This window comes from Castor canadensis, chromosome 3, assembly GCF_047511655.1.
Source record: "Castor canadensis chromosome 3, mCasCan1.hap1v2, whole genome shotgun sequence".
NCBI lineage: Eukaryota > Metazoa > Chordata > Mammalia > Rodentia > Castoridae > Castor > Castor canadensis.
This window is the reverse complement of record NC_133388.1, coordinates 10,939,072-10,962,559: the sequence shown is the minus strand read 5'-3', so window position 1 is coordinate 10,962,559 and position 23,488 is coordinate 10,939,072. Positions and strand designations below refer to the sequence as shown.

The 23,488-nt window shown below is 49.6% G+C and overlaps 1 protein-coding gene across 5 annotated transcripts in view; it reads right to left on the bottom strand.

Annotated features, from left to right (window-relative positions):
• Positions 1-2,411: 2,411 nt before the first annotated feature.
• The window catches only part of Bcl11b (BCL11 transcription factor B), an 89,648-nt gene continuing 68,571 nt past the window's right edge, over positions 2,412-23,488 (bottom strand). For all 5 annotated transcript variants that reach the window (XM_074067187.1, XM_074067184.1, XM_074067183.1 and 2 more), the window contains one exon: positions 2,412-5,052. In XM_074067187.1, the coding sequence (XP_073923288.1) occupies positions 3,002-5,052 (2,051 nt within the window). In that variant the 3' untranslated portion in view covers positions 2,412-3,001. The remainder of the gene's footprint in view (positions 5,053-23,488) is intronic.

The window sequence follows — 23,488 nt, the reverse complement described above, 5'->3', positions numbered from 1 at the left end:
TTTTCCCACTAACATAAATAAAGCATTTCCTATGCAGTCTGTGACGGCCACCCTAAGGAGCCCAGGTGTAAGGTTCGGAGAGTTCTGATCGAAGCCCAACGCAAACAGTTCTTTATGTAGGCCAATTCCGACAAAAATATATACAACTAAAATGATTTGTGAACCAAAGCATTGAACTACCTCCTTTTGTTTCTTTTTCTCAAGGATTGTCAAACAACCCTTCTTCTCCTGTACAATAGGACTTAACATACAAATTTTTTTTGCAATATTTTATCCTGCCAAATTAAAAAAATATATTATGGCAGCCTGTTTGTTTTTGTTTTTTTTTTTTCTTTTTATTTCCAAATTCACTAACAAAAAGGTACAGTAAATCCCTTTAAAAGGACAAGCTTACAGTTAAAAAATTACAAGCTCCAGTAAAAATACAGCAAGTGCCCACATCATATGAACCAACCAATATATCCATTCCAGAGGGAGGTGGGGAGAGAAAAATAAGTACAGGTCAGAAATGTGATTTTTTTTTCTGCAAAGCGATAACAATATTAAGCACTTTTTTTCTACATACTTTTTCTACATGGTGTAGCAACCCCCTTTTAATCCCCAAATACAAGTTTCTGTACATTTTTTTTTTCGAAATAAAAATTCAACACCCAAGGCAGAAAAAAATTTACTAAAACTCCGACTTTACAGTTACTGTGACAAGAACAAATTTATAGACCCACCATTTAAATTTTACTGCAACATTTTCAAGAAAAAGAAAAGGGTTTTTTTTTTTTTTTTCTTGTTTTGTAAAATGCCCAGGCATTCTCAATTATTACAAATACTGGTCCACTTTTACAGTAATCAAGAAATTTTAATATATATAATATATACTAAAACCCCGTCACCAAAAGAAAACAATATACACGCAGCCATTGTGGCAATTTTGTATAACCTATTAAGCAAACTTTGAAAAAAAAAAAGTGATCGCTCCAACACACATACACACAATTTTTTTACCCTTGTATGTATCCAATACTGTAAACGTATTTTTAAGACAGAGTGCACTAAATTTAACTTTAGAAAAAAATTAGTCGTTGTTCCTGAATTGTTTTTGTTTTGTTTTTCATTCAAAGATAGCGACTTGTGTCACTTGAGTTTTAATTCAGCAGTAAATCACCTCCACTCCATATCTAAGCAGCGTTGTCCCAAAAACAAAAGGGGCAGAGGATAATTCAGCTAACGAATGTCCAAGGTTGTGCTGGGTTTATTTCTTCATTTGATTGGGTCTTATGGCATTTTCATGTCCTCTCTCTTCAATCAGGATTTTTTTTAATTTAAAGTAAATGTGGCTTTGTTTCTAAACAATGTATTTTTCTTGTTTTACTTTTTTAAAAAGTCTTTTCACTTCAAAAAAAAAAAGTTTTGCATTTGTCTCAAGAGACTCAAATAGGAAGATCTGTTTTCAAGGCACTCACATCAAATTGAATGGCAGTAGAAAAACCGTCCAATAAATTACTATTTTATTTTGTTCTTTATAGTGCCAGTATTGTGAATGCCACGCTTACCAACACCGACACTCAGTCTCAGCTGTCCCTTACAGTTTAACCCACCTTTGGGCCAAAGACTAGAATATGCTGCAATTTCTTGTTTAGAAGCCATTTAATTTAAATGCAAACAAAAGCTTTAAAGTGCGGGTCAACAGAAGTCAAATGCCTAATCGGAGCAGTCCAATGTTTAGTACCTTGCAACCTAATCTGCGAGAAAAACAAAAACAAAACAAAAGGCCTGGGCAGCAGCGCTGGCACCTGCGGTTGGAACTCTTTCCTTGCTCCTCCAGGAAAACGGACGCCCACAGGACCCCACAGGACCCTCCCAGCTCATCAGCGCAGTGAGTAGGAAAACTAACTTCCCCACCCGCCATCAGGGCCTTTGCTCGAGAAGTGACGGATTATCACTCCTAGCAACACACACCTGGGGCTTATAGGGTGGAAGTGGGAAAAAGAGAGAAGCCAGAAAAGAACACTGCTGGTTCCTTCCGTTCTGTGTCACTGCAGGCCACCACCACTGACCCAGTTAGGAAGCCTCGGCCCATTTATGCAGCCACGCCTACAGCCAAGAGCAGAGGACACAGCAACATGCCCGGGAAAGGGCAGCATCTGCAGGCAATGCAGAATTGGGGAATGTTCTCTGTTCTTCCCAGAGGAGCCCTGGAAAACAGTTTCTCTGGGTACTGAGTGGGTGGGGTGCCCCCATCCCCCTCAAAGTTTTCCTCATAGTACCTGAAAGTTGTAATCAACACAGAAAAGGCCTCTGTGACTCAGGACGTCATCAGTGCTACATCTCCATTCCAATTCTGAAACAAAGTGCTACAATTTTAAAGATTGTTATCGCTGTACATCCACCCACCCACCCTCCCAAAAAATAAAATTAAAAAAAGCCCCAAAACCACATGCCACTTTTTATTTCAGGACAGAAAAAAAAAAAAAAAGGAAGGAATAAAAAAAGTAAACAACTTTAAAAGTCATTTAAGTGTTGGCTTCTTCACAAGAAATTACACATGCTTAGCTTAAAATTTCAAAAAAGCAGCGCCCCCCCAAATTATAATTTAAAAGATATGCTTCCCGTCTACATTGCTTGCGAGTCATTTCTCAGACTACCACTGTTTTTTTTTTATTAAAAAAAAAAAAAAGGGGGATGGATACCCAACAAAATCTTTCAAAGGAATTTAAACAGAAAGAATAATAATAAAAAGTACCTGCACATGCCAAAAAATTACAAAACCCAATAAATACAGAAATTATTGCACAGTTAAAAGGCTCCACAATTTTTACTGCCTTAATCAACCCTCGGGTTTCCATAGGACTTCTCAGACACAGGTTAGGTTGGAGTGTCGCCTCCCCTGGGCCCCGGGGACGTGCGGGGTGCTAAATGGCGGTGACACTGAGGCAAGTCAGGTCAGCATTCTCTCGCTTGGCAACGGTTCCACTGTACAGGTGCGGGGCGCCTGGCCCACGTGCGCTTAGCTCCTCTCGGCCTGCTCGATTTTGACGTCGTTAGTCAGCAAGTGCTCGCCGTGCCACTTTTTCATGTGTTTCTCCAGGGTGCTGTAGACGCTGAAGGGCATCTGGCAGATGTCGCAGCGGTACACCTCTTTGCCGATCTGCCCGTGCGTCTTCATGTGGCGCGTGAGCTTGCTGCTCTGCGCGCACGCATAGTTGCACAGCTCGCACTTGTAAGGCCGCTCGCCGGTGTGGCTCCGTCGGTGCACCGTCAGGTTGCTGCAGTTCTTGAACACCTTGCCGCAGTACTCGCACGTGTCGCTGCGCCGGCCCTCCTTGGAGCTGGGCCGCCCGGGGCCCGGGCCACCCAGATGTGGTGTGCTGCCACCGCTGGCCGTGCCGCTGCGGCCCGAGAGGCCACCGTCCAGCAGATCCCCGGGTGGCGTGGAGAAGCGCAGGCTGCCGTTCTCAGACGAGTGCTCGGACGACGTGGCGAAGGGCGACTGGCGCGCGTCCGTGAAGCCCAGGAAGGGGTCCTTCATGAAGTGCCGCGATGCCGCGTAGCCCACGAGCCACTGCGAGTACACATTCTCCGACGGGATGAGCGCCGCGGGTGGCAGCTCCAGGTCCTTCTCCACCTTGATGCGCTTGGCCGCGCTGTTGAGCCCAGGGCTGGGCAACGGCGCGGGCTTGCGCGGGAAGAGCCCAGGAAAAGGCTCAGCGCCTGGTGCGAAGCCCCCGCCACGCCCGTTCACCGTGCCGCCGGCTCCTGCGTCACCGCAGCCGCCCGCATCGTCGTCGTCACCTGGGTCGCCACCTCCGGCCGCGCGCTTTAGAAAGGCGCCACGCTTCTGCTTGTCGGCCAGCAGGTCGCCATACTGCGGCAGCGCGCCCAGGCCCACGTTCTCCATGACCTTGCCCAGCACCAGCGCCTTCTCATCCGCCAGCGCCTTAGCCGCACCACCCACGCCACCGCCAGCTCCCGGCACCACGGCCACGCCACCACCGTTCTCCCGGTTGCGGCTCAGCTCCGAGTCCATGCTGAAGCTCGACTCGGGCCGGCTCTCGTTCTCCAGCAGCAACTCCTCCTCTTCCTCTTCCTCCTCCTCATCCTCCTCCTCGGGCTCGTGGCCCAGCGATGGGTCGCTCTCGTGGTGGCGGAAGTCACCATCGGCCGCCTTGAGGCCCTCGCCGGCCAGCTCGCTGGTGCCAGGCTCCGGGGAGCTGGCAGCCGAGAGCCCGTCGTCGGAGCGGCCGGCCAGCGAGCCGGCCTTGTGCATGTGCGTCTTCATGTGGCGCTTGAGCTTGCTCGCCTGCGAGCACGCGTGGTCGCACAGCTGGCACTTGTAGGGCTTCTCGCCCGTGTGGCTGCGCCGGTGCACGATGAGATTGCTCTGGAATTTGAAGGTTTTGCCGCAGAACTCGCACGACTTGCTCTTGGCCGGTGGCTGCGGTGGTGGCGTGCCGCCGGGGGGCATTGGGGGTAGTGGCGGCGTGCTCAGGAAAGGGGACTTGGGGCTGGGCTGGAAGGGGTTCAGGAGCCGGTGCATAGGGTTGCCACGGCCCGGCGACACGGGCGGCGGCGTGGAGCTGTTGCCCGCCAGCTCGCGGAGCCGCCGCGAGAAATCCATGGCGGGTGAGTCAATGGCCATGGGGTTCAGGCGCATGACTCGGTCAAAGGCACTGGGGTGCTGGGCGACAAGCCCCATCTCCTCGGCACTGAGGCGGTGCGGGTCCAGGTGGTGGCGTGGTGGTGGGCTGAAGAGCGGCGGTGTGCCGGGCAGGCGGCCCTCTCCAAAGCCCGGGTGGTCCCGCAGGATGGGACCTGTCATGCGCAACAGGTTGAAGGGGTTGCTGTCGCCCAGGAAATTCATGAGAGGGGACTGCGCCACGGCCTCGGGCCCGAGCGGCGGTGGGATGGTGAGCCGCGGCGTGAGCGAGCTGCTTGCCGGCCCAGGCTCCAGGTAGATGCGGAAGCCGTGTGTGTTCTGCGCGTGCTGCAGCAGGAACCACGCGCTGTTGAAGGGCTGCTTGCATGTTGTGCAAATGTAGCTGGAAGGCTCATCTTTACCTGGGGACACAGACGGACAGAAAGAAAGAAAAAGCGTGAGAAGTGGCAGGGGGCGCCGGATGGCAGGGCCACTGAGCTGGAGGCCCATGGCAGAGGTGGGCAGGCCTCGGTCTTTGGCCACCAGGCTGGGCAGGAAGATGTGTGTGCAGGTGGCGCTGGCGACTGGACCCCAGCGAGTCACTTCTATTTCTAGGCCTGACTTTGTTCTTACCTTCATCTGAGAGGTCAGATGAGAGGTGCAGGTGACAATGCCTAGTTCCAATAACACACACAAGTTACATTAAGGTGAACTATGTGAAGACAGTCGGTGGAAACCTCACCCAGATAGGACTCTTTTTTCACACCCAAACCACCCAGACCAGGACTTCTCAACCAAGCACTGTCCACATTTAAAGCCCAGTAATTCTTTGCTAGGATGAGGACTGTTCTGGGCATTACAGGGCCTCCTCCATCCTCCAACAGTGAAGGCCAAAACATCCGAAGACATTATCAAGTGCCCCCTCCTCCCCTTGGGGACCACTGACTCAGACAACGCTTAATTGACTCAAGGAAGTTCTACAAAAACAAAAATCATACTTATTGTCAGGCCCACACTTTTTCTTTAAGAGAAATGGCTGTGATACTCCTACTACGTTTGGGATTTTAGCCACAGGAAATCACTGTTTCGTGCACTGTAGACACCTTCTACTGTGTGACAACTGTCCCACCCTGTGTCCTCACACACATACACCCCAGTGTGGAAATCAGCGTTCACAGACCCCTGGCAAAGTGGCAGACACTGGGAAATTTTGAAGTCCTTTGCCAGAATTCTAAGAAATGAAAGTCAGTGGCCAAATCCCACAGGGCAGTCAGGATGAACAGCTGCAAATGCCGATTTGTTAGACTCTGGCTCTGGCAACAGCACCAGCAAATTGCAGTGGACACTGGTGGCACTGAGCCAACATGTCACGGTCTTTGTCCATCATTTAGGCAGTCACAAAATGGAGGCTGAACCTTTCATCTGGCACTGTCTGGTGGCTGCCCTCCTCAACCTCAGAGTGAAGCTGCTGCCCTGCCAGCCAGAACTCTCCTAATGCTTTACAAGAGAGAGACAGGTGCGGACAGACCCTGTCTTCCATCGTTAGATGCACAAACCAGGAAGGAAAAAGGAACAAGAATCCCATCCCAGACCCAGCACAAGACAAGGAAGCTGCAATCTTGGAAAGCCCATTTTATTTTTTTCAAACTTCCCTGTATCTGGAAGATTTTAATACCAATATTAAAGTTAATAGCTGCAAACTCCCGGGTTAGTAGCTACAAATTCCACTACTAACTATTAAAGTTAGTAACGTGTAACGTGCACATTGTTACAACACCCCATATCAGTAAGGTGACGGACAGCAAGCCCCCATCCTAGACACTCCACCAGCCTGTTTAAGGACTTCTGCAATCCCATGCAGTCAGCGTCTCATTTTCCACCCACTAATTATGTTTCTGGAAGGCTGTGCCCTTCACCGTGTTTGCAGCCACATAACTGTTCTTTGGAAACTGTCTTTTAAAACCACGTGACTCAGGGACCAAGGACCCTGAATTTCCATCCCAGAGCTTCAGTCTCCAATGCACAACCTTTCTCTTGAATTAGGTCTGCCAGCCTCAGGGCCAGGCCCTCCCAGACAACCCATGTATATGATGTCACAAAATAGCTTTGTACTGACCATACAACTAATGGGACAGAGCACCCAGCAAGAGAAACCAAGCATGAATTATTTTAGTCTCCACTTTCACTGTGTGTCTGTTTGGTGGCGGGAAGACAGTAAGAAGACAGGACAGAACAACTGAAAGAGAACTTTTGGGGGCTAGTCTCTTTCTCCAGTATACCAGGGCCTTTCCCTCTGCCAGCAAATCTAGGTGTTTCAGCCCCCCAAGCACGAATGGGGAACTTAGCCCATGAGGCCTCACAAGGTCCTAGGAGGCCATGGGGCTCACCTTCAGGCTCAGTGAACAGAGGAGAAGTAGGGCCTCTCGGTGGCACCACCTCCTATCCTCAACTTACTTAAAGTCGTGTTTGGGGGGACAGGAAGCTTTACTTCAGACAGCTCACAGGAGAGCTGGCCAGAAGCCATGTTTAGACTCCTCACATTTTTGTGTGTGTGTGCAAGACAGAATAAATAAATAACAAATAAGAAAAGAAAGAAAAGTCCCTTTCAGACACAGGAGCTAATAACACAAATGAAGTGTCATGTCCTGCGAGGTCACAGATCTTCAAATTAAAGAGCATTTCTGTACCCTTCACTGGGCTCTAGCCACTCCAATTAATCAATTTACAGCACATAGCTGCTCTTCATATGTTTAAGCCAGAACCCACCCCGAACCTCCCATCTCGTTTCCTTGGGCAGCTCCAAGCATTCCCTATTTCTTGACTTGGTGATCACACGTTTTCTAGAAAGTGGCTAGTGAGGAAAGTGGCTGTCAAAGGAAAATGCAGAAGACCAAGATAGGCGGGGAATAAAGACTGCCCTGTGGCTGAAATGGCTGATTACATTTTTTTTTTTTAAACTCAAAATGGCAGCTGCTGGGAAGCGTGTACCTACATGTTCTAGAGCTCAGATGTTTCCACTTCTTGTTTAAAAAAAAAAAAAAATTCTAAAACTCTAGCTTGGAGGAGCGCAGGGAGGAAGTCACCGTGAGGTGTTTATTCATCGAGTGAAGTATCAAGGCCACATGTCATGCCAGGTAATCACTTTCCTTACCTGAGCCCCTGAATTGCTTTGGTTGGAAGACCTCCTTCCACAGAGTGGGAATATTCACAGCAGACAATGGACTCCCAGGAGCTGACAGCTCCTTGGTTTTTAAAATCCTCCTGGTTCTCAAAGGCCCTCCCAAGACAACTCTTTCCACCTCATTGTCTTCTTCTAATAAATGTTCACTTCCATATTATGATTTCATGGTTCTCTTGCTTAGAAGTAGCCCAAAGCATAGGGCTGCTCACTTTTAAGACCAGAACAACATGTGAAAGTCTTTAAAGAACCACTTGGAACAAATTTTTATTCAAAAACACGATAAATATTTTTTTAAAATGCTGCAGTCACAGAGAGCTCACTTTTAAATACGGCAGATCTTTAGATCGTGGGCGGTTTCTGACTTAGGGCTGGGCCCACTACCCTTCCTGGACCGAAGGTTTCCTTGTCATCATCCTCTCCTCCTACCCGGGGCCCCCTGCCCACAGGTATGTGCACACAGCACAGGGTGACTGCCCTGCTAGTGGCCCAGGCAGGATGGACTTGTGCCCATGGCCACTTCATCTGCTGCTGGGATTCCAACTGATAGATGAAGGCCTAAGACTATTTAGAAGCAATTTACCCACAAGCATCAAACCTGGCCTACAGACCTGAAGTGTCACCTGCATTCTGCTTGCTAAAACATGCATCGTTCCTTGTTTGCTTGATTCCTTCTTCCTTCCTTTCTCAGATCTTTTGTGTCAGTGGGCAGAAACCCACCCTGGATTTTCTTTGCTCTGTTGGCTCTCAAAACATCTCCATGCTGTCATATGTAACCCTCACCCCTACCCCACCCCGAATCTCTGGGATACCTCTGCCTCCTTTCCAGAAGGGTGAAGCCAATCCAGCCCTGTAAACTCTGACACTCGATCTCATCTGTAGAGCAGGAATAACACACGAGCCTCCCAAGAGGCTGGGGAACTTCATGAGACCCTGTCCCTATAAATTGCACGTGGCTAAGCAGGTGCACAATGGGTTTTGTACATTTCACTTTTTGCTATTATTCATCCTTGTACCTGGCCCATGAGTGTTTCAGGGATGCCTTTCGGTGTAACTCTGGCAGTAATAAAACCATCATGAACTACAAGTTCCAGGAAGTAGAAACTTGCAGATGTTGAGGAAAAATGATTTTTTTTTTTTACTGTGACGCTTGGGAACGGACAGGAAACTGGACTCCACAATGAAATGTTACTTTCCCTCTGCTATTTGGCTTTTTTAATGAGTGATAAATAATTATTCTTCCTTACAACACCAACTACTGTAGTAATACTAATAAATTTCAATTCAACAAAAGCACACCCTTTGCTGGGTGCAGTGATGCACACCTGTAATCCTAGCTACTTGGGAAGCATATTTAGGAAGATCACAGTCCAGACCAGCCTGGGCATAAACACAAGACCCCATTTGAAAAATAACTAAAGTAAAAAGGGCTGGGAGCACAGCTCAAGTGGTAAAGCACCTGCTCAGAAAGCTCAAGACCCTGAGCTTTCAAACACCAATACCACCAAAACCAAATTTTTTTAAAATCACAACTTTGAGTTATTATTCAATGAAAAGGACATAATTGAGATGGAAGGGCATTCCAGAGAGTGAGGGATTTCGTGGCTCACTCTGCGTAGGCAGGGAACTGGGTCTTGGGTTTGGGTTTGGGTTTGCAGGCCCCTCCGCACTGGCTCATTTCATGTTTTCCTACCATGATGCCTGAGGGAAGCCAAGTAAGGCTACACCCCTGCCGGCACGTGAGAGCATGAAACTTAGAGAAACAAAGTCACACAGCCAAAACATGGTAGGTCCACTCCCACCTGTAGAGTCCCAACCCTCTCCAGGACCCCAGTCATGTCTTGGCACCCACCACCCACCACCCAAAGGATTTATCACCCACTCTGCACTTGTCAGGGTCTGTTTCATGATGACAGTGCCCAAGACAGAGGGAGTCTCCTGCTACACTGTGTGTCCTCTGATGAAAGGACAGTGATTATCCTTAGATGAACCCCAAAAGGTCTACCATGGGCCTTGACCCTGGAGAGGAGAAAAGGCTGTTTCACAGAGCCAGAGAGCCTGTTAGGGGGGCTCAGTGAAGAAGCAATGAGATGCTAAGGTGATGAACTCAAGGGCAGGAAGCCAGATCCCAGGGTGCCCTGGGGCAGATCCGTTCTCTTCTCTGGACTTTGGGATACCCACTCCAAAGCAGAGGACTGGTTTTGCTGGACTACCACTTAATCTTGTCCACAATCTCCAGCAACAAAAACATAAATAATAAATAAAAACGGTCTCCCCTTTCATGATATCCGAAAGAAAATGTCCACTGGGCACCTTGGAGGTCTATGGAAGTTTCAAGTTTATATTATTCTTAAATCACCTACAAGGTCAATCAGTATCCTTGCTTGTTCTAAATGCATTCCGCCAACCTCCCTCTCCAAAGCATCAGGTGGAGCTGGGGGTACAACAGTGAAAAGGATAACCCCTGGGAAAGCCATGTCGTGAGCTGGGCCCCAAGTTAAGTACACCCAGAGCCTGGCACAATGCTCCCAACAACCACTAAAGTGCCAACTGTCACCATTGCCATTTTACAGATTGGGAAACTGAGGTCTGGAAGAGATGAGGGGATCTGCCCAAGGTCACATGCTGGCAAGTGGCAGTGTCTGTGCTCTTGTGCCCATACTGTTAAGACAGAAGCCAGAAATCAAGAGAGACCTGTGCAGATTCAGGTCTCTCTCAGGTTTTTTACCTTTCAATACAGCCAGGTGCTAACAAAAAGACCGAGATGTGTCACTTTGAGCTAGAATTGCAATAATTTGGTGAAATCATGGTGATTAAGTCGTGGGAATGGAATAGGTACAGTTTTGTTTAAAAGAAGAAACCTTCTGCAAGTGGTTGGCAGAGGGATGGTATGGTGGTGGTTTCACGACAGGTGCCTGTGGCACTTGGAATCTTCTTGAACCCCACGCTCCAGAAAGCCTTGACCAAATGGGGTGTGCCTGAGCCTTGTTGCTGTCCGTGGATCCTGGAACACGGAAGCCCAGGTGGTGGAGGACCAGAATGGACAGCGCTGAATACACGTGGTAGCACTGCACGGCCTGCTGAGAACAACGATGACATCTGTCTTTCATGATTCATTGATCAAACAAAGGCTAGACACCTTCAGTATGCTTGGCACTCTGCTGGTAACTAGGGATACAGCTCACCACTGGGAGGTGGGGGTGGGGAAACGGCACCTCATAACCTGCTCAGTTATTTCATGAAAATCACAAATGGTGTCAGAGGGAAATTTAGGGTGCTGCGAGAGAGAAGATCCAAGAGGTTGGTTGAATTTGGGGGGCTTAAGACCTGTATTATGCCTGGCTTCTTATCTGTATCACCTCATCCATCCTTGCAATAACTGTACACCATGACCAATTATGAAGAAATAAAGGAACAAGACACATTTTGACTGTGGATTATTTCATTAAAATCCATCTTCTGGCTGGATTCTAAGCTCTCTGAAGGCAGGACAGAGCTGATCTCATTGCCTGGTGGTGAGTAATGCAGATGCGCCCCACCATCATCTGTGGCCTGTGGTCACGAGATGTCCTACAGTCAGGGACACTTTCTCAGCCTTTGATGGCCACAGCCCATATTCCTTCCTGGCTCACTCTGGAGCTAGGACACTTCAGCCAAGTCACTAGACATCAAGGGCATCAGGTGTCTCATTTGTACGTGCAGGTAATAATCCTGAGATGAAGGATCATCTAGGTAAAGTGCCAAAATGGAGGCACTGGGCACATGGGAAGTGACATAGGGACACAGCAAATGTATACCCTTCAACTGTCATTTTTTTGTTCCAGTGTTTCCCATGGTCAGTGTCTCAGAAGACATCTCCACTAGGACAAGGGCACCTGTCCAGCCCTGGGGGAGCCCCCTAACTCCACAGTCTGGTCTCTGCCTCGTGCACCAGGCCGCCTCCTGCACTAAGCCACCTCCTGAGGAGGGCTCAGCTCAACAGCCTCAGCAAATGGCCTCTTCTCAGGCAGAGAACACACCCAGCACGGCCCATGCCCCTCAGCAGCTGTGTGCCAACCACCAAAGCACTGCCAGGAACCCAGGGGGCACCAAACAGAACCACCACTATCTACGGCAGAATGAGCGAGCGGTTGTCGCGGAGCTGACAACAGGCCCTGCTGCCCCATCCTTTGGGACCCACTGCCTGCTGCGCATACCACGCCTTGGCCACCCGCCCTCTCAGTCCCCTCTTTTTGGGTCACTGTTGTCCCAGTTGCCTGGAATAACACCTGTCTTTTATTCTCACTGCAAAAACAGATCCAGGCAGAGTACAATCTTCTGTGCTCCCACAGCGTTTTGCTCATACCTGCCATGCAGCACCATTGTTCTTTGTCCTTGACCTTCCTGTATTCAACTTGCCTACAGCCTCCCTGTGCCCATGCTGGACTTTTGCAATGTTCCAAAGATGCCTCAGGCCACTTTGGAAAGTGAGTTTTATTCCAGACCTCCCAGGAAAAGGAAACTAAGTCTTATCACACTTGAGTGGAGCCCAAGGTCTCATGGCTTGTGAAGTGGCAGAACCAGGATTCATGCTCCAATCTGTCTGACCTGGGGCTGGTGCTGTATCCAGACATAAAGCTGGCTGCCCCCCTCGCACTGGGTCACTGGCCCTGAGAAGAACTTGAACTAGCCATGCCCATTCCACCTGCACCCATGAGTGCCAGAGCACTTGACAGAGAGGCCAACCTGCAGGATTTCTAGGGAAGGAAATGGCCAAAAAAGAAAGAGGCCTTACACACTGAGAAAAACCTCGATCGGCCTCATAGTGTTCTGAAATGTCCATGTATCTGAGTGGGATCCACACAGCAGAGGTAAACTACCTGCCTCTACCTGCCTGGAGTTAACTCAGGCTGGGAGAAAAAGCCCTGGGCTTACAACCTTCACTACAGCCTCAAACAAAGAGCCCTGTATTCCCCTAGACAGCCAGGTTTGCCCAGAAACGCCAGCTAGTCTTCTTCCCTCCTTCCAGGAGGCCGCAGGTGGGGGGTCCAGATATGAGGCCTGTTAAGTAGTGGACACAAAGAATTCCAAGGCAGAGCCAAAGCTCCAACTCCAGAGAGCCAAGGAAGGAGGCAGGCAGGCAGAGGGGCATGGAGGTGATGTTCAAACTGGACCCAAGAACCAGACGTGCCCAGGCAAAGGAAGGAAAGGCCTGCAAGGTAGACACTGTGTGAGCACACGTGACGCAGGACACACAGCTGCACGGAGGAGGGAGCAGCCCTGCTGTCTGCAGGATGAGAGGGGAACAGGAGCTGCAGGAGCCACCCACTGAATTCCCCCAGGGTTCCAGGCAGCACAGCCCTGTGTGTTCTGGGTTGTCTCTCCCCACCCACTCACCCTCCTAACTCAGGCAAATGATGAATGTCCAGTGTGTCCTGTTCCCAGGGAAGAATAGGAGGACAGCCCAAGGCCACCCTACGTCGGTGTCTCCGCACCACTTACCTATGTGTTCCTCTCTCCCTCTATCAATGCATGGGGTGTCACTCTGTGCCAGGCCCTCCGAGCAGTGGGACCCAGATGTGAAGAGCTGCCCTCATGGACCCGCGGTCTAGTGCAAGAGACTCACGATCACGGGGATATCTAGGAAGGGGTCAAGCCAATGGTCACTAATGACGGGTGTGTCACCAGCTGGTCCCAAGCCAGGGAGATAGCCTGAGACCAGTGAAGAAGTCACCAGGGAAAAGACCCTGGCGCAGAGTTCTCATGTTACAAAGAAGGAAGAGAAAGGGTGTGCCTGGCAGAGGAAACCTCATGGGTGAAGACATAGAGAGGGGAACCTAAAGTCAAAGAGGGGAAGAGTTGGAGATGGAACTGAGAAGGGGGTTTGGAACCCATCTGAGGAGAGTCTGCAAACATGCTAAGAAACTTAGCTGGTATAGAGCAAATCCAAACTATTGTAAATTCCATCCCCATGAGAACCTTCACTTTAAAGAAAGAAAGGTGGAAAGCTGGGTATGGTGGCTCATGCCTATAATCCCAGCTACTTGGGAGATGGAGATCCAAAAGATTGAGATTCAACCCAGGCAAAAATTAGAAAGACTCCATCCCAACTAGTATGCCAGGTATGGTGACATGTTCCTACTACCCCAGCTTGTTACCTGAGGATCAAGGTCCAAGCTGGCCCAGCAAAAATGTGAGACCCTATTCAAAAACTAACTGAAGCAAAGAGGCTGGTGACATGGCTCAAGAGGCAGAGCAGCTGCCTAGCCAGGTACCACCAAAAAAAAAAAAAAAAGAAGAAGAAGGAGAAAGAGAAGAAAAATAAAAGACAAAACTGAATATTTTTCAAGCCCACACTGAAGACCTACTCAAGTCAAGAACTACTCAGTATAACAAAAATCTCAGCACAACGAAAGAATGCAAGTGAACCCCTTAGAGAGCTTTGTTTTCAATCACACCCACTTTTCTAACCCATGAAACCATGAGACACAAACAAATCAAACATAAAATTTAAGCCACAAAGATCCACGATGTCTGTAGGAGGTGGAAGCAATTATTCCAGCAAACCTCTCAAATGAATGCTCTAGGACTGAGTCCACCTTCAGGAACAGGATGATCTAGGTGCTTAGTAGAACAGAGAAGTCTTAAAGCTGGGCTGAGGCTGCAGGCACCATGCACCCCAGATTTCCCAAAAGTCTTTCTTTCAACCGTTCAATTTTGTGGTCAGACCAGGTGTGCAGTTTCAGGCTCAGGAAGCAGCCACCCAGCCCCAAAACAAAGTGAAATCGCTGACCGCGGGGCATCTCAGTATGGGGTAAAAAACGGTGCTGTTTGTCAGTGAAATGCATAGGCACAGGGTGATTTTACATGTGGCAACTCCCATGCAGCGCTTGCAAGAAACTACCACCCATTCCTCAAGGTCGTCTTTGAGAGTCAGTTGCCCCTCTGCCTAAAGGTGCTCAAATTCGCGAGAAACTACTAGTCTTCCGAGAAAAAGATGAATGCGTGTTCAGACTCCCTTGAAATCTGCTTTCTGTAGGCTTCCCCGAAAGGGGCCTATGCTTTTGCAGTGGCTTTGGGGCATGGGGGACTAACTCATTTTGGTGGTTTTGTTCCCTCACCCCACTCCTCCCAATATGGAATTGTTAGAAAGGAGTCAGCAACAGGAAGTTGCCCAGAGACTGGTGACAGAGAAACACGGAGCAAAACACCCTTACCACTTAAAGAACAAAAAGGAGAGAATCAGAAAATAAACAGAGTCTTCCTAGGTGTTCATGACATCCGCATGTTCCAGTCTCTCACTCTGACCAGGGATCTGAGCATCTCTCCAGTGCACTGTGCTGATGGCCCTTTCCTCCCTCCTGGGTGACACAGGAAGCCTTCCTGATAAGTCACAACTTCTTTCACAGGCAAGTCCCGTCCACCCTTCCCTTAAATCCACAAAAATCTCCACGTTCCACCCAAGGAGTATGGCAGGGACAGTAAATCTGGTTTTAATGGAGTGTACGTTTAGCTGTGAGCAGATAATTGACTTATGGAGAGTCTCTCCGCCAATGCATAGGTTAGCCAATGCAGCGGGGACTCATTACCGACACACTACAAACAAGTAGTAATATATGTATATTGTTCTGAATGGTGTTAGAGCAAAAGTGTGGCAGTCCACGGGGATTGATAAAATCCAGGAAAACAGCAGATATGCACTTGTAAATTTGTCTCATTTGTCTCTGAAGTTAAAGGTTATTCCCTTGTTCTGAATTTGTAATAAAAACATGCTAGTCCAGGGTTTATGCAGAATGTTTGAATATTTAAATTGTGTATAATGATAGGCAATTATAGAGTAGAAACTGGACCTTATGAATGGGGGGAGGGCCGTGTGGATCGCCAAGTGTTTGCCCCCTGACGACTCTTTTATCTTTAATGCATTTTGCAAGCACCTTCCCCCCCACCCCCACGGGATTCATGGAGCGACACCCCCATGCATGGGTCCTACTAAGCACAGATAGGCCAAACTTGGGTTTGCCTGGGTGGATGGCTTCTTTCCCTTTCTTTTCTTTTCCCTTTGGTTTTTTTGGTGTGTTTTTTTTTTTTCTAACTCTCTTTTTAGTTTTGTTTCCGTAAATATGCACGGTGCAAGCATGGACGCGGAGGCCCTGGCCCCTCTCTTCCGAGCTGGTCAGTGCTTCTGTGCTGCTGGGGAGAAGAGACCAGGTTCAGAGAGGGGCCTGCAGGGTACGGTGTGAATTTCCTCTGCCCCTAAATGGAGGGGGGGGACCCTTCCTCCACCCTCCTGTCTCCCAGGAGGGCAGGGGGCTGGCAGGGAGTCCCAGCTGTGCCAGCAGCCCAGGGCAGGGACAGGGGCTTGCGCTGCAGCTCCCGCACTGCAGCCCAGGTGCCAACCCAGTCTCAGTCACCCGTCTGCCCAGGTTAACCAATTGCAGCGTTAGAGAAACTCCAGCCAGCTTGTCACCGAGCACAAAAGTCATCAGCCAGTGAATGTTCTTTTCTGCACCACAATTAAGACGAATCAATACGACGTGCCACAAATGGTATTTTACTCTCAATAAGAACTCGAGCTGAGTTTATTCAGAATATTTTAGCGCTTCCCCGGGGGATTTTGGGCCGACGCAGATGGCAAATAAAGTACTCAGCCTAAGGCTACAGCACATTATGGTAATTCTAATGTCAGATGTACTTTAATATACAGCTCTATTTAATCACCCCATTATTTCACATTTCCATATGAAAAACCTGCGGCTCTTCTGCGGCGCTTTGCCTCTGCCACGGTGCCAAGCTTCCTCCAGCCCGCTGCCGGCAGCCGGGACGTGGTCATCCTCGCCAGGCACAGCCTGACAGTGTCGGAGCTTCCGGGTGCCCGGATGCACGATTAGAAATCAAGGATTCGGAGAGGGGCCAATAGCACCGCCATGGAAGAGAGATGCCGCGCATGGGTTCACACAAAAACGCAGTGGTCTCGCGCGCTCTCTCTCTCTGTCACACACACACACACACACACACACACACACACACACACACAGGAATGGAAGAGGAACTAATGTCAGCGAGCAATTACAGTCATGCCTACAACACACCCCTCTCCAACACCAGCATGATGGCTGGGTGGCCTAGCAGCTAGATCCAGCTGTGGCTCTGAACAAGCCGGTGACCCTCAGTGGTTGTGCCAGCTGGTCCTTCCCAGCACCCTGTAAGGACAACACGAAAGCACCACAGGCAGGTGCCAAGAGGCAGGAGGAAGTGTGCACGGGTGGTGAAGGCTGGCTGATGACAAAGGAGATGGAAGGCGGATAGGGTGGGGCTGGGGAACCACAGCCCAGTGCTGTACAATCTGTAGCCAGAAGGCTCGCTGGACAGTGCTGCCAGGCTGTATCAGAGAACCTGAAGCTGAGAAGCCCAGGCCCCAGGGGAGGTAGAGTCCAGTGAATTCCAAATGTCTGCAGTATCTCCAAGCAGGCTGAGCCGGCCAACTGGCTAAGAGCAGCCAGCGGAAGCCTGGGTTTTGGTGGAGCCCAGGAAATCATTCTCACACAGTCTCGGGACGTTCTGAGGAAGCCCGGCACAAAACCCACTGACCACCTGATTCTAGTTTCTCAAAGACAGGTCTGCTGATGGAGGCAGTGACACCTGGCACCTGACTGAACTAGGAGCTCCAGCAATGAGTCAACATTTAAAGCCACAGAACATGATTCTTGTAAATGGTTATGGTGTGTGTCATTAGAATGAGGCACCTGCCTGGGAGCAGGCCGGGTCTAATTCCTAACACTGAGCAAAACAATCTTTAAGGAAGGAAATGGACAGGGAGGTCTCACAGCACCTTCCAGAAATGCTGGTGAACTCCTCCAAAGTGTCCATTCACCAAGAAGACTGTCAGTTAACTAATCCCAGCAGGGTTTCCCTAAAGGATTAGCACAGAGACAATTTAGAGAACAAATGTTCGATTACTCGCACGTGTAGATGCACGGCCTACCCGGCCAGCTGGGGACAGCTTGCCACCCGATCCCAGCTGCCCTCGCAGGGCACGTCAAGGTCACCCTCAAACCAGGGTCATCCTGGAACATGTTAAGATATGCTTTTGGGGTAAAATTCAACAAAGGAACTCATTGTTCATTTCCAATGCCTTAAATTCCACCCTGTTATTACTGCTTATTCTTGAACATAAAAATGGATTTCGATATTCACCGGGCTAGACCTGTGGCTCTATTTCTCCCCCTCTAGGGGACTTTGGGCAAGGTCAGGTGACATTTTTGATGGTCATGACTAAGGGGAATTGGCAGGGGGGTGTGCTCCTGGCATCTAGTGTAGTGGCTGCAAAACACCCTACAATGCACAGGACAGCCTCCCACAAAGAGGACCAGGCACCAAGTGTCTGCAGCCCTGGGCTGGTCCTTTACCTTCAATGCTGACCTCCTATGGTCACTGGCCCTGAGCCTAGCCGAACAGACTGCAGGAAAAAAGTGAGAACAGGGAGTGAGGGAGAGTGAGTAAGGGAGGAGAGAGGAGGGAGAAGAACAAGAAGATCCAACAGAACAGTGCAGAGGAAGGCCGGCTCATCTCCTTTTGGCAATGAACGAACTGTGGAATCCCAGTCAGTTTCATCATTGCAGAAGGCATCGGAATTCCAGAGTTGCCTGAAGCCTTGAATCTGGAGCTCAGAGGAAGCCCCATGCCTTGGAAAGGGGACTACAGCCTGACCTGGCGGGGGGAGCCAGGCCTCCCATTCTCAACAGCCTGTCTCTGGCCGGCCACCAAGAAACGCTCTGTGTGAGGGCCACCTCCCTCCAGAGCTCAGCTCGGCCACTCAGGCAGGCAGGGACATCAAGGGCTGCCCTAGATTCAGCTGCTCAGCTGTGGGCCTTGCAAAGGCGGCTGCAAGAGATGAAAACCCAAATATACTTCCTGAAGTCAACGAGATAAAAATACAATTTCTGCTGCGTACGCCACTCTCACGCTGCAGCAGACGTTGGGGGGGGAGGGGGATGACCACGCAAGCCTAAGTGATTTAAAAAAAAAAAAAAAACATGATCCAGAGAGATTACATAAAAAATACAATTAAGGGATGCTGAACATCCTGAGGCCTTTGAGAACATGCTGCCTCTGGAATATTTTTAGAACAATCACTGGAATGATTCTTCTTAGTTGTAGAAACGCTCCAAATCAGAAAGTCAATTTTTCCTCTATTTGCAGAAGTGAGCTGGCTGCTCTGGACGGAATGCGCGTGTTTTGCTTGGCGGCTGTTCCTAACACTGTCTTGGCAGCGTTTCCTTGGAGCGCGCACCGTGAACCTGGCTCGCGCATACAGTAGCACTTTCATTTCAAGCGCCCCAGCCACGCTTCCCTAATAACAGCCTGGGAACTGCAAAAACCCGTGTAAGCCCAGCCCTTTAAATGGGGAACAGAACAGGGCTTTCGGGCTCGCTCACCACAATAGGGACTGTAACCCCAGGCTGGGGCTTTCAATCCTGAAAAGGTGGCTCTCGTTAAAGGCAGAAAATGAAACAATGCCAGAACATTCTGGGGACAGCAACATGCCACCTCTCCCCTCACCCCTGCCCCCCCCCACACACACACACGCACATTGCACACACACGCAGAGGCCCAGCCCTGCTGGTTCCTTCTCTCCTTCCTGCCACCGCCCGGACAGGTACCAGGTATCTGCAATCTGCTGACGTTGAAGGGAAAAAGACATAGTAGTTTCAGAACCACACTGGGCTGAGGCTACAGGCCTGACATCGGGCTCTTCTACTTCCTAGCCTTCGATGAACTTGAATGAGTGGATTGCACTCAGCTCCACTTTCGTTACTCACAGATGGGGATAAAACCTTATTGAGGATGGAAGACAGAGTAGGCACATAAAAGTAAAAGGGCCTTGCATCTGTCTGGTCAGCACTCAGTAGAGAAAGCTATCTAATGGCAAGTCTGTGAGTGACTGAGTGAGTGAGTGAGTGAGTCAACACAAACAAGCAGGATGGAGCTATGAGGGTCCTGTCTTAGGACCACTCATGAGCAAAGCCCTCTGCATCCCCTGTCAGTAGCCTAGCTCAGCCCTGCCACGAGGGACTCACCACTTTTAAAAAGGGGACTTCCAGGTACAATTTCTGCCCCTCCCTGGCATCAAGAAATGTAGCTATTTTGGCCTCTTAAAACTGGCTCGTCACTACTGTCTCTGTTTCACACATTCCCTTTTCTTTCTCTCTGTGTTGTTTACAAAGGTTTCATTATGTTTTCAACTAATCAGAAAGGCCCCGCTAAAACACAATTAACATGTGATTATAAAAAAAAATTAAAATAGCTTCCAGAAGAAGGAAATGTAATTAAGTAGAGAATGCTTTTCAGTAAGTGCTTGCTTTAACCCATTGTCAGAACACAGTCTCCGTTCGTCCACAATGCCTGGAACAGATGCCAAGGGCAGAATGTTAAAAGCAAGTGAAAAAAGGACATTATTTTCTGGGGGAATAATAACCATCACTTGGCACAGTGTGCCAGAGAACTCAGATTCCGGCTGCAGAGGGTGACCTCCCCCGTCCTCTTACCACTCTGTTCTGTGAAAACCTTTCCCTTCCACACACACACAATGAACGATTATACCCAAACCAAAAACAATAATATAAGTGTAAGTAGCTGAAGGAACAACAGCCAGACCACACATCTCCCAGGTCCACAGTTAACAGAAGTTCTAGTCTAAATATGAAGGCTTGATAACACCATTTTTAAAATGTTAGTGACTTTTCTTTTAAAGCCAGTTTCAGAAGGGATCGGTCTCTAAAAACTCCCAATCCATTGGAAGGCTGAGATCGGGAAGATGCCTGGGCAAACAGTTAGTGAGACCCCCATCTCAACCCGCAGCTGGATGCAGTGATGCATACCTATCATTCCAAGCTACAAGAGAAGCTGAGATCTAGAGGACTGTGGTTCCTGACCAAGGCAGACAAAAAAAAGTTTGCAAGATCCCATCTCAACAGAAAAAAAGTTGGTCGTGGTTGTATGCACCTGTCATCCTAACTATGGCAGGATGTGTAAAATAGGAGGACTGCTGTCCAGGTTGGCCTGGGCAAAAAGTGAGACCTATCTAAAAAGTAAACAGAGCAAAAAAAGGCTGGAGGCATGGCTCAAGGATAGAGCACCTACCTAGCAAGTGTGAAGCCCTGTATTCAAAACCCCAGTACCACCAAAAAAGAAAAAATAACAAACCTCTCAATCCAAAATGGATTATCCAAGAAGCAACTGGCCAAACCAGAGGGACTTTTGTCCTTTCCCTTTTCCCGAAGTCACCTCAGTGGCCAGGGGATCCAGCTGTCTTATATTGGCCCAAATGCTGGTCAATGTGACCTCACTTGGGTTTGGTCTCTGTCAATGAATATGGCCCCAAAGCCAACTGCAAATTCAACCTTTTCCTGAAGATACGGGAATCCTGTGAGCAATGTGCATGCACCCGACCGTGCAGTATCTGGTCCCAATCACGATGGAGAAGCCAAGTGTGGAAACTCCCAGAGACCTATCCTCCTCTGAGGAGGCTCAGCACAGAGCAAACTCAGGACCCACACCCTCCAGCATCGCTGGACTGGTCGGGCAGGAGAGGCTTCCCCAGAACTGCAGGTCTGGGACAAACTTGCTTCATGGTGATAGCAGTGCCAAGAGGAAGTCTATGGGCTTGGCTGGAGCTCTTTCTTCCCACTCCCACCCTCTGGGCCTCTCAGAACCCCTGTCCAGTGTTGCTCCACGTACCTCAGGCAAAGGATTTGACATTACAAGTTTTGGTAGTTATTAGGTAGGTGACTTTGGGCAAGGGTCTTTCATGAATCTGTCCCTCTGGGTGAATTTCCTTGTCTATGGAGTGGTCTCCTGTCACACGGGGGAGAAAAGTGAGCATCGGTGTCCAAGGCTGGTCCTACAGGAAGTGAAGGATCTGAGGTCCAGACCTGGGTGATGTGGTTTGATACTTTCCTTCTTAACCAGACACCACCACCCCCAAGGAGGCCAATGGCCAGATACATGGGCCCCTCACTAAGCCCTCTCGGCAATCCCATCTTACCACAGCCCCTAAAAGAGAAGCCAAGGCATGGGAGTTCAGTCCCTTTGCCTGCTGCTCCCTAATGCTGAAGTAGAGGCAGCCAGCTGGGCTGGGCTGGCCAGCGGGCCTTGCTCTTCCTACCAGGAGGTAGCCTTAGCTCACAAAGCCCTTTCCCCAGAACACATGGAATGGGACAGGGAGGCTGCCCAGTGAAAGGACTTCTAAGGTCTCACTAGTCAAGGACTCTGGTCTTCAGGTGAAAGAACAGAAATTGCCTGAAGCAAAGCCAGGCAGGGCTCTCAGGAAGCATGCTGAGTGAGCAATCCCGGCTCCGTGACCCAGTCATCGGACTTCTGAGTCCCAGTCGTCACCCACCACAGGCACAAACAGTGGTCCACTCTGACTCCAGGCTCCTTGGGGGATGAGGGGTAAGGTTATCAGGGACTCCCCAACATTTCCTAGACCTCCTCTGTGGGGCTCCCCTAGTTATTCCTGTTTCATGGAGGAGACCAGACCACAAAAGACAAATGGCACTGCCAGTGAGAAACCCCACTCCACCCCACTATCAAGACACTTCTCTGGACTCAGCACCCCAAAACCAGTGACCCACCCTCCTGAGTATTTGCTGAGTGTTTCAGTATGTCTTTACTAATTCCTATGAGGCTCCCCAACTTTGGATTCCTGATAGAGGATCCCAAGCTCAAAGGAGTAAGGCAACCTGCCTGGAGCCACACAGCTCATATCTAGCCCAAGACCCATGGCACACAGCGACACTCAAAATCCAACAAAAATAAGGTTTCCTGAGACAGCACCATACCCCAGAAAGATAGGTCTCTCTCTCTCTCTCTCTGGTATGAGAGCAGTCCCATTCATCCCTATATGCCTTCACCATGCAGCACTGGCTGACGCATAGTAGGTGCTCAGCCAACGCCTGCTGGACTCAACTGAGTTACCCTCCCACCTGCTGCCCAGAAGAGCCGTTAAAATTCTGCAGTAGGCGCCTGCCCCGCGTGTCTGCACTGCACAGCCAGCACTGACAATTCTTCCTAGATAAATATCTGGAAAGAAGTCGGGAAACAATTAAAACTAGAAGCTAATAAATGATGAAGAAGCCCAGGAGCCAAGTCCTGGCCCACTTCCCAGTCTTCATTCATGCATCAAAAAAGCCCCAGCGGTCGGAGGCTTCCAGAGGGCAGCTGGGCAGTGGGGCTGTCCGGCATAATATAAATGGGAATTTGATATGATCAAATGTACTCATGGCGTTCCCACCGCAGACACTATCTCCTGGCCCCCCACCCCTCCCACATCTCCCCAGCCAAGTCCCCTTCTCAGGGAACACGTGACAGATGGTCTTGTAACCAGGCAACCAGAAGGAAAGGTTCCGAAAGGTCCTCCACACAGGGGAGGACGACCACTCTGCTCATGGTGGCGACTGGCTGTGACAGCCTCTCCTGGACCTTAAAGAGTGGAGGCAAGGCTTGCACTAGCCAGATCTCCAGTACCATCACCTAAATCTGGTCTTCTCCCTTTCCCGGTCTGTTCCAGGAAGACCAGCCTGTTTTGCAGGGGGATAGTCCATGTCCTCTCCAACAGCCACCATGGCCAAAGCTGGCTCCCAGCAGGCTTCCAACGAAAGGCCCAGGCCACAGCCTTTGCAGGATGGCCCTGGCTTTGCAGC